This window comes from Carcharhinus amblyrhynchos, chromosome 3 (genome assembly GCF_965287045.1).
Source record: "Carcharhinus amblyrhynchos chromosome 3, sCarAmb.v2.hapA, whole genome shotgun sequence".
Classification (NCBI taxonomy): Eukaryota; Metazoa; Chordata; class Chondrichthyes; order Carcharhiniformes; family Carcharhinidae; genus Carcharhinus; species Carcharhinus amblyrhynchos.
The window spans coordinates 74,382,447-74,394,065 of NC_137326.1; the positions used below are offsets into that span (position 1 = coordinate 74,382,447).

The window sequence follows — 11,619 nt, forward strand, 5'->3', positions numbered from 1 at the left end:
TCGTAACAATGGATGTCAGAGCCACCGGCCAGTATTCATTAAGGCATGCTGCTTTATTTTTCTTAGGTCCTGGGATGATGGTCATCTTCTTGAAGCAGATAGAGAGCTCAGATTGTTGTAAAGAGAGGATTGTTGAAAAGGATCCTGCTGCCATGAATGGCTGGAGAAACACACCCCCCCAACATTCCTAGTCTGAATATCACAGATATGAAATGTTAAACCTGTTTATCTCCCTCCACAGATGCTGCCTGACCTTGTGAGTATTTCCAACACTTTTTGCTTTGATTTCAGATTTCCACCGTATGTGACTTTTTGATTAATATTTCTGTCTTTTGGGTTCCAATTCAGTATTTTAACATCCTGTTCCATTAGGCAGATTAAGCGGAGCATTGACTGCACACAATTCAAAAATCAGATTTAGGGAGAATGAGGAGGATTGGCGGGGAGGGACTGTATCAAGTTGCTCAGGCTTGGTCAATCTCCTTGTGTGACAGCTTCATCAATATTAGCATAAGACAGCACCCAGACAGACATTTCCTTCTAACATTGACCAACAATACAACCCAACAATCCATTTATTAACTGTATGACGCACAGAAGAACCTCCAGGCTGCTGACTAATATTAGTGTGCTAAAGAGGAAGATGTTCCACAGCACAATGTTCTGAGGTTTTTCACACAATGTCCAGAGTGAAGGATTGTACAGGTAATTTTCAGAACTGTAGAAAAAATATGCAAAGCACAGCAAACAGTTAGGTCCCTGGTTACACAAGAGATCAAAAAACCATTCACACATGATCATGAGAAATTAGGTCGTCTCTGATTTATCTGATTGTTATACCAAGCTCTGATCAATTGGTGTAAGTCATTAACCCAAAAAAAATGATACAAATATACAAATCTATTGGAATTCTTTGAGAATGTAACTAATAGAATTGACAGGAAAACCAGTGGATATGATTTATTTAGACTTGCGACAAGGTCTCATGTAACCGACTATTATGCAAAGTTAAAGCACATGGGATTGCAGATAATGTCTTGAGATGCTTGGAAAACTGATTAGTAGATAGGAAGCAAAGAGTTAGCATAAATGGGTCATACTGAGGTACTGCAGGGATCTGTGCTAGCACACCAACTGTTCACATTATATATTAACGATTTGGAAAAGGGAACTGAATGTATTATCTCCAAGTTTGCAGATGATACAAAGTTGGGTGAAAGGTGAGCTGTGAAGACGATGCAGAGATGCTTCAGGGTGATTTGGACAGACTGAGCATGTGAGCATACGCATGGGAAGATGCAGTATAATGTTGATAAATGTGAGGTTAACCATTCTGATAGCAATAATAGGAAGACAGATTATTACTTGAATGGGTATAAATTGAAACAGGTGGACACTCAGCGAGACCTTGGTGTCCTCTGAAAATAAGTGCACAGATACAGAAGGCAGTAAAGAAGCAAATGGTACGTTGGCCTTCAGAGCAAGAGGATTTGAGTGTAGGGATAGGGGTATTTTGCTGCATCTGATTAGGGCATTGATAAGGCCACATCTGGAGTATTGTATGCAGTTTTGGTGACCTTATCTGAGGAAGAATGCCCTTGCTATAGAGGGAGTACAGCGAAGGTTTACCTGATCCCTGAGTTGGCAGGTCTGTCATATGGGGAGAGAATAAGTTGGTTATATTCACTGGAGTTTAGAAGAATGAGAGGGGATCTCATAGAAACTTATAAAATTCTAACAGGGTTAGACAGGGTAGATTCAGAAAAAATGTTCCCAATGGTGGGAACTAGGGGTAAACCTTTTAGAACTGAGGTGAGAAGAAACTTCTTCACCCAGAGGGTGGTGAATGTATGGAATTCACTACCACAGGGTGTATTTGAGGCCAAAACACTGTCTGATTTCAAGAAGAAATTAGATATAGCTGTTGGGGCTAAAGGGATCAAGGGAAATGGTGGGGAGGGGGAATCAGGATATTGGATTCGATGATCAGCCATGATGAAAACAAACAGCAGAGCAGGTTCAAAGGGCCAAATAACCTACTCTTGCTTCTAGTTTCTATGTTTCTAAATACTTATGGGATTTGTTTGTAGTGAAAGAACATTTGATGGAATGGTGCTTTAGTAACAATTTTCATTTATTGAAGACAGTCTTGTTCATAGCTAGCAAACATAGCATCCCTCACATTACCTGGCACCCATATTCCTGTTGACGAATGGATAATCCCACAGCTGAACCTGGGTCTTGTTGGATAAAGTGGTATTAAATAAACATAAGGGCCCTTTCATAAGTCCAACAACAGATGCACCAAAGCATGCACTTGAGCCAAAAATAGCTAGTATGGACCAAATGACAGAAATAAGCATCTGCGGACAGAAAGAAAAACAGTTGTTCAAGCTATGTATGCTCTCTATTCATTTACTATTTTTCTCAAAGTCTCCTTTAATTACTTTTTAGCTCCAGTATATCTGGACGATTTAAGCAGCAAAGAATACAAATGTCTGGATTCCAAGTGTATTGAGCACACATGTGCCTGTGTGATTTTGTGATTGTATGTAAGTCAGTGTGTGCACATGGGTGAGTGTATTTTGTGTGTGTGTACGTGTTTGAGTGTTTGAGAGAGGGGGAGAGGGGGCATGTGTGTCTGAGGGGGAAAGGGAGCGCGTGTATCTGAGGGAGTGTGTGGGGTGATTCCCCCATCCTTCAATGCTGTTTTTTTCTAACAGGGACTATTTTGCAGGCGCCTCGCTGGACTTCCAGCCCTAAGCGTATCTCCCAGCATCAGTTTCCCAGCACCATGCCAGAAATCAGCACAGATTTGCATGATGTAGGTAGTGTCTGATTTGCATACTATTTAAATGCTATTAGCAGGCCCGGAACTGAAGTGTTGGGGGCTGCTAGCATCTCCCCCCACAACCACCCTAGCTCCACAACCCCCCGCCCCAAGGAATGGTTCACTGCAGTGGGATTTACAGTAGCTCCCCACTTGCAGGGAGCTGGTGGCCTGACCCCACTGGAGTGCTGGGGGGGAGAAACCAAGGCCCTGCAGGGGCTCAGGCACTAGGGGCAAGTGCCCCCTGGACATTGGCACCCTGGCAGTGCCAGCCTGGGCCCCTTGGCAGTACCCAAGGGGCAAAGTGCCAATGCCCAGAGAGCGTCCTGGCACTGCCCACTCAGCCTGGGTCAAGGCCTCGGGGGGGGAGATCGGTGGGGCGGGGGTTCCTACTGCCACTCTGCAGTCGGGATCGATGGGGGAGAAAGGCAAGTGATCAGGGCTGGACATCCGGGTGGGGGTGCAGCCTACTTGGGAGGTAGGGGATTTGGGGTAAGGGGGATGGTTGGCATTGTGGTGGGCATTTGGGACTGCTGGTGGGGGGGGTCGGCGATGGGAGCTGCCAGCGGGAGGAGGGTCAGGCCTGGGCCCGGACATGTCCAGGAGACCAGCAAATGGGGACTGGGGGGTTCGCACGGCTGGTGGGTTAGATTGGCACATGTGCAGTGGCCCGTTCAGAGCTGCCTTTCCAATGGGAATAGGGCCTCCAACAGATTTTTAACAGGATTCACACTTGGGCTCTCTGCAGTGCACAGAGTGTGGGAGATCCATTTTTAAACTCCCAATGAAAAACCCAGCGTGATTGAGGACTGAGATCAGGACTGAGACCCACACACCCCATCAATATAATCATTACAATCCCACACACCCCATCAATGTGTTCATTACAGTCACACACACCCCATTAATGTGATCATTACAATCCCACACACCCCATCAATGTGATCATCACAGTCACACACACCCCATCAACGTGATCATTACAGTCACACACACACCCTCAATGTGTTCATTACAGTCCCACACACCCCATCAATGTGTTCATTACAGTCCCACATGCCCCATCAATGTGATCATCACAGTCACACACATCCTATCAATGTAATCATTACAGTCAATGTGATGATTACAGAGTCCCACAAATCCTGTTAGTTCTTGCTGTTAGTAAAGTGAGTATTTATGTTTCATTTCAAATGTGACAATTAGTTGAGACTTACCTTAATCCTCAGGTTCTGGCTGAAACAATAGCTCCAGTTGGCAGCAGCAGCCTGCATGGACGATGCAGCCAGAATCACCTAAGAAGAATAAAGTGACAGAGCAACAGCCTCAGTCCACAAGCACTGGGGAATCAGCACAAACCTTCTGTCTTTACAGAATCACCATTATAAACCATCTCTATCATAAGAACATAAGAACATAAGAAATAGGAGCAGGAGTAGGCCATCTAGCCCCTCGAACCTGCCCTGCCATTCAATAAGATCATGGCTGATCTGTCGTGTCTCAGTTCCACATTCCCACCCTCTCCCCATAACCCTTAATCCCCTCACTTATCAAAAACCCATCAACCCGCGTCTTAAATATATTGAGCGAGGCAGCCTCCACCACTTCAACGGGCAGAGAATTCCAGAGATTCACCACCCTTTGAGTGAAGAAGTTCCTCCTCAATTCCGTTCTAAACCGCCTCCCCTTTATCCTGAGGCTGTGCCCTCTAGTCCTACTGTCCTTTCTGAGCGGGAAGAGTCTCTCCACCTCTATCCTATCCATCCCATTCATCATCTTATATGTCTCAATGAGATCTCCCCTCATTCTTCTAAACTCTAACAAGTACAAGCCTATTTTATTCAGCCTCTCCTCATAGTTCAAACCCCTCAACTCCGGTATCAGCCTAGTAAACCTCCTCTGCACTCCCTCCAAGGCCAAAATATCCTTGCGTAAGTGCGGCGACCAAAACTGCACACAGTACTCCAGCTGTGGCCTCACCAATGCCCTATACAGCTGCAGCAAGACCTCCCTACTTTTATATTCAATCCCCCTCTCTATGAAGGCCAGCATCCCATTTGCCTTCCTGACCACCTGCTGCACCGTCGCATGCTGCAGTTTTTCGCCATGTAAGTAATAGTCCTTCCTACCATTATTCCTACCAAAGTGGACCACCTCACACTTGCCAACATTAAATTCCATTTGCCAGTTCCTGGCCCATTCACCCAGCCTATCTAGATCCTTCTGCAGACTCTCCACACCCTCCGCACAATTTGCCGTTCCACCAATCTTGGTGTCATCAGCAAATTTTGACACCATACACTCGGTTCCCTCCTCCAGATCACACGGTTGCGGGGGGAGGGGGGTGGTTGGGAAAGAGACCTATTTTTCTGTTTTTAATCTTACTATTGTACCTGTTGGAGGTTTATACATTGGCTATACTGTCATGCTTTGTCCATAGGAGATTGATTGGACTAAACTTCAGGACAACGTATGTTATCAATCCATTAAATAAAGTAGACTCTATAATTATTCCTGGGCACTTCTATCCATATTCAATTTTAGTGTAAACTTGAGTTGCCTGACTTTCCATAATTTGTGTTGACTATGAACAATGTTCATAGTGTTGCTCTTGGTGACACCCTGGTTAGTCATATGCACTAACATTAGCTCATTATTTTCAAGCCGTGTGACTGTGAACAATGGAACTACATACCCGCGTACCGGTCTATTACTCAAATATTTATTTATTAATAATGTATTTTTAGTATTTGGATTCCCAGTACCACCATATATGACCAAAACATTGAACACCAACTAATACAGAGGTGTTCAATATCCTTTGACTTCAGTCTTTTGAGTCCATTGCTGCTCCTAGTTTGGCCTCAACTGTAAATGTAACCAATCTGGATTGAGTTTCAATGCGTGAGTTATTAACAAGAACAGACAATGCTGGAAAAACCCTGCAGGTCTAGTGGCATCTGTAGGGAGGGAAAACAGAGTTTTTTCAAGTTATTGTGTTGCTTTTAAAAAATCGAATAATCCCACTCTGTAGCTCACTCTGTCATTTCCTCCTCCCTCCCTCCCTCAAATCACTATCAGAGGTTTCCACCCTTCAGCTAGAAAGAAACCCAGGTTTCTTTGCCCTGAATCCTCATAGCTTTTGAGTTTTTCATATGGAATTTTGTCAAATATCTTTCAAAAGTTGAAGGGGAACAGCATTCTGGGGTTTATTGCTTTGTCACTTCGTCAGAGTGACTGAGAATGTTGGGTCAGCTGGCAAATACTCTGCTCTTTAACAAGAAAACAGGATGTGATCAATTGTACTTCTGAAAGTTAATTCTGCAATTTTGCACAGCAGCAAGACTCATAGAGCCAGATGCAGAAGGAGGCCGATCGGCCCATTGAGTCTGCACCAATGCTCTGATGAGAATCTTAACCAGGCCCTCGCCCCTGCCCTATTTCTGTAACCCCACACATTTACTATGGCCAATCCACGCAACCTGCACATCTTTGGACTGTGGGAGGAAACCAGAGCACCTGGAGGAAACCCATGCAGACACAGGGAGAACATGCAAACTCCACACAGACAGTGACCTGAGGCCAGAATTGAATCCAGATCGCCGGCACTGTGAGGCAGTAGTGTTAACCACTGCGCCACTGGACAACTCCATAGCTTTCACTGACTCCTTCAATGATTGAGTGTCTTACAAATCTCCTTCCAGTATTTCTGAACCCTTTGGGGATAAATACATTCAGATGAAGGAGATTTATTTAATTTAAACTCTCTCGACTGACCTATGAATTCCACCCCACTCCTACTGAAGTTATAAATACCTCTTTGGTGGTCTTTTTTAAGAGAGTCAGATGTTGATCACATCTTCTTTTATATTAAAGGATATGACCATGCAGCTGATATGCACTGGTTTGTGCATGATGCAGGACTCTTTCCCGAGTTATCCTGGATGTAAACTTAACTGAATGAGGATAAAGAAAGGGAAAAGCTGGCCCTGCATTCTGAAATCATTTGCCACAGTTGCAAGCGCTATTTCTGCAGAATTGATAATCAACGGAGGAGTCGTGTGTCACTTGAGTCCAACCATTTAGTCATAATATTCTTAAACAATTGCACAATGCTCCTTTCAGGTGACAGTATAGCCCCCCTTTATTGTTCACCACTCATAAATAAATGAGCATACCCAAATCATAAGGCCAAAGAAAAAATATTTTTTGTTTAGGAAATGTAACCCATTTTTCTACTGTTCCCATGCAGTACTTATGAAAAATATACCAGTCCAAATTTAGCAGCCCTCCGAGTCAAACTTTCTATTGAAAATACAAATAGAATTTGAGACACCAGTTTGAGTGGTCCACCATCTCATTTCTGCAGGAGAGATTTTTATGTTTTGCTCTGTATAATGTTATCAGCACTCAGGTAACCAGGTTCCCTCCCATTGTACTCAGCATTTTGCAACAACTCCTCCTGTGAGGTTACTGCTTCAAAATAGTTACCACCTAGTTTTCAAGAGACTTTGTGCTTGATCTAACCAGAGACCATGAGACTTAGTACAGTTTGGGTGCCCGCAAGCTTGTACAAATCCAACGTGACAGTTTATGACACAGCAGGAAAATATGTGCATAGATATAAACATGTAACCCCTTTGAATGGACCTGCTCATGAAAACATATCAGAAGCAGCAACTTATCTTGCATTTTGGTCCCTCACGGATCTGTGGTCTCCCACCACTAAAGATTATACAAACTCCTGCTGTCCAATCTCTCTACCTCCTCTCAACCACACTCCCCAACTGCTGTATCGCTCCAGCTCTGAGACCTTTCTCTCCCTCTCTCTCTCACCATCTCTTCTGCTCTCAGACTTGTTTCTCTCTCTGTCCATCCCTCTTATCCTGAGGCCCATTTCTCTCTCTCTCGCTTCTTCATTGTATCTGTATTTCCGCCACTCTTGTGCTGATGCTAGTTCATGCATTGGGAAAATACATAACTCGGTAAAGTAAAATTTTTTAATACACAAAATATACATGCAATATATAAATTGCAATATCTGTAGATGGTATTAAACCATCATATAAATCAGACATTAGGTTTAGATACCAGAATTAATTTTAACTATTTATTTTGAGATATTCCTACAGCTATTAGATAAACATTTTCTGAATGTTGCTTTATTCTAGTTTTCCAATTAATTGCTGTCTAGTTTATTTTTAAAGTTCAATTTTATCTTCAGTTATTTTTAATCAGGCATTGGATTCCCAACAGCAAGAGGCTAATAATCATCTCTGTTGCGCAGCCTAACTGGGGTAGCTGTTCTTCCCCAGTATCTAATCGAGTGGCTCAGCCGTCCATTCCGAAACCCGGCTGTATGAGATTGAAATCAGGCAGGGGATCCACTCTGATCCATCAACACCTCCCAATTGCGTGGAGGCCCCAATGCCCAAACCAGCAACATGCAGAAATATATTTTACCAAATGACCATAAAACATCGGTTATTAATGGTACCTGGGAAATACCTGTCACCCAGTTCCTTTGTCTTTGATAAAAGCAAAATGCTGTGGATGCTCGAATCTGAAACAAACAGAAAATCTGCTGGAAAATCTCAGCAGGTCCGACAGCATCTGCGAGGAGACAATAGAACCAACGTTTCGAAATTAGATGCCCCTTCATCATCCGGCTGCTCTGACAAATGGTCATCTAACCTCAAAACATTGGCTCTATTCTCTTCCGCAGATGCTGTCAGAGCGATTGAGATTTTCTAACATTTTCTGTTTTTGCTTTTTTTGATATTGGACAGTCAGGATGGGCTCAAAACAAAACTGACATGAAAAATCAGGAACTGGTATTGTACAAGAATGTCTTACAGTTAGTGATGCCACTGCCCACTACAAGGGTGAGAGTGTATCCACAGGATAGTCAGGAGACATTGTGGGACTTTGTTGGAGGAGGGTAAATGTTGGCAGGTTGGAGGGAAAGGGGGTGTTGGTTTGATGTGGAGCTCAGGCAGAAGATGGTTGAGGGAGGGAAGAAGTATTGATGTGTGACAGACCCTGCCCTACTTAATTAAACAAAGTCAAAATACTGCCCATGCTGGAAATCTGAAATAAAATCAGGAAGTGCTGGAAATGCTCAGCAGGTCTGGCAGCATCTCTGGAGAGAGAAAAACAGTTAACGTCACGTCTAGGGAGAGGCCCAGGAGAACGAAGGGAAGTTCTATGTGAGGGTGGAGGGCAGAAGAGGCTAAATGTCAAAAAGGTTGATGTTATAACGACGGTTAGATTAGAATTCTCTGGAATTCTCTGCCCGTTGAAGTGGTGGAGGCTGCCTCGCTAAATATTTTTAAGACGTGGGTTGATGGGTTTTTGGTAAGAGAGGGGATTAAGGGTTATGGGGAGAGGGCGGGAATGTGGAACTGAGCCACGACAGACCAGCCATGATCTTATTGAATGGCGGGGCAGGCTCGAAGGGCTAGATGGCCTACTCCTGCTCCTATTTCTTATGTTCTTATGTAGAAGGACTTTGATGTGAGTTACTGCAACACAAAGTAGGTTCCCTTCTATCGCCACTGATATATATCCCTCTCAATTCCAGCTCTCTACAATGTGATTGATGTTTCAAAATTCTTTCACCGTTCTTCTCACAGAAAAGACTTTTGGCAGGAAAAAGGGTCACCTTATAAGCAAAATGTATCATTTTTTAAAAGAGGTTCTGTGATTTAATCAGGCGACCTGTGAGGATCCAACAGTCTTTGTAACTTGACAGCATCTCTGTGTTAATGAAGTGTTGATTCGACCAGAGATTCAACAACTCCTTCAGCCCCTGGGAGACCCTTTGGGGGGCCCGCAGGGACGTGAAAGACGCTAATTAAATGCAAAAGTACGCCTTTCTTCTGGGAGAAAACGGCAAACGGCACAAACCAGACACTCATTCGCCCTCCTGGAGTTTTACAAAAAAAAACCCCAGTAAATTGGCTCTCCCGACCCCACAATTAGAAAGTACATTGCACCCACTTTACGAAAATATTGATTGGATACAGTATTTTTTAAAGCTGGGAAGGAAAGTAGAAAAGAGTCAGAAAGATTCTTAGCGGCAGGAAAATTCGGTTTCTTACGAAGTAAACTCTGAGGTAATTGAAAGTGGAATTGAATTGCTAGCTGGTGAACATCATTTTGTAAGATTCCACTATTCGGGCGAAATGAGCCTGTTTATAATAAACTTCCTCCTAAATAAGGGAATCCTATCAACTCAGCAATGTCTTTCTGATCCACTGCAGAGTCCGATGGTAAAAAGGCGAGAGGAATGTCTCATTCACCCAGAAGTAGTTACAAGACCGTCCAGAATTGAACTGCTCTAAGTCACACTCAGTATAGGAAGCAGCTTTCAGTTGATGAAGTGCCCCAGTTTGTACATAATCCATTCAGCCGCAGAAACATTCTTGTTTCGCTGGAGCTCTCACTAGGCTACCCCCCCACCCCACAACCTCCTGACCCTGGACCCTCCCAGACACTAGATTTAACTCAGATGATGTCTTACCAGCATCCCACTGCCCCAGAACCCGGGCACGAAAAGAGCCTCTTTGGAGATCTTTGCGTCTATTAGATATTCCGTTTGGCCATTTGGGAAGAGCAACAAGGCACTGGCGCACATGGCGATGAGAGCCAGGGGTATCAGGGCTGTGCCAACGCAGTGAGCACAGTGTCCAGGACACATCTCAGGTCACACACTTCAGCCTCTCCAAACTCCAGCTGGGACTCCTTGGGATTCACAAGCCTAATTAAGCCTCCTGCCCCCACTGTGGGGCGGGGAGTGGGATTGAGCAATGACTGAGCTGCATTGACCTCAGTAGCTGGGAAGGATTGACAAATCTATAACTCATGCATACAGTCAGTTAAATATATTCTGGAAACATTCAGCAGGTTAAAGAGCAGCTGTTGGAGAGAAATTCTGAATGTTTCAGGACCATGACTTTTCAGTAGAGCTGTAGGAAGAGTTTTCTATGCCGGGGCAATGGGGGGCGGGGGGAGGGGGCTGAGGAAGGAAGATAAAGGAGAAGTTGTGATCGGGTAGATGGCAGGGGAGATTGAAGTATTGTTTCTTGCCCGCTGTACAGACAAAGCGTCCTGTTCATAGAGAAGGAAAGGAGAGAGTGCAGAATGTAATGTTACAGTCATCGCTAGGGTGTAAGAAAGATCAACTTAATGTGGGTAGGTCCATTCAAGTCTGATGGCAGCAGGGAAGAAATTTCCCTACAGAAAAGATCTAAAATCCCAAGATATTCTATAAGTATATCAAAGGGAAGAGAATAACAAGTGAAAGAACAGGGGTCATTAGGACCAAGGCGGCAATCTGTGATTGGAGTCAGAGGACATTGGCAGAGTGTTGAATGAATACTTCACATCCATTTTCACCCAAGATAATGAGGAAGAAGGTATGGAATTCGGGAAGAGAGAATATGAGGTTCTTGAGCAAATTAACATAGAAAGACAAGGGTTTGGAGGTGTTGGCAAGCTTAAAAGTGGATACATGTCATGGTCCAGATGATTTGTGCCCCAAGCTGCTGTAGGAGCTTAGGGAGGAGATTGCAGAGGCTCTGATCCAAATTTTCACTTCCTCTTTGGCCATGGGGGAGGTGACAGAAGACTGGAGAACAACTAATGTGATTCTGCTATTTAAGAAGAGTTGTAGAAATAAGCCAGGGAACTATAGATCACTGAGTCTCATGTTAGTGATAGGGAAAACATTAGAGAAAATTCTGAAGGAGAGCATCTATGTCCATTTGGAGAGGCAAGGCTTGATC

General features: G+C 44.0%; 1 protein-coding gene across 1 annotated transcript; it reads right to left on the minus strand.

Annotated features, from left to right (window-relative positions):
- Positions 1–213: 213 nt before the first annotated feature.
- Positions 214–10,532, minus strand: LOC145341204 (transmembrane 4 L6 family member 5-like). The gene is made up of 4 exons (XM_080186128.1): positions 10,356–10,532; positions 4,048–4,125; positions 2,188–2,363; positions 214–718 (listed from the first exon to the last, which is right to left on the minus strand). Exons 1-4 carry the CDS (start codon positions 10,530–10,532, stop codon positions 541–543), a joined length of 609 nt encoding a protein of 202 aa, XP_080042254.1. The 3' UTR covers positions 214–540.
- Between the last annotated feature and the right edge of the window lie 1,087 nt (positions 10,533–11,619).

Bases quoted from the DNA above. Each gene is read 5' to 3' on its own strand.
- LOC145341204 (XM_080186128.1), bottom strand. From the start codon at position 10,532: ATGTGTCCTGGACACTGTGCTCACTGCGTTGGCACAGCCCTGATACCC. The intron at 4,126-10,355 runs GTAAGACATCAT...TATTCTTCTTAG, and splicing joins TCTGGGGCAGTGGGATGCTG to GTGATTCTGGCTGCATCGTC. The intron at 719-2,187 runs GTAATGTGAGGG...TTTTTTCTACAG, and splicing joins AACAGGAATATGGGTGCCAG to TTCTGAAAATTACCTGTACA.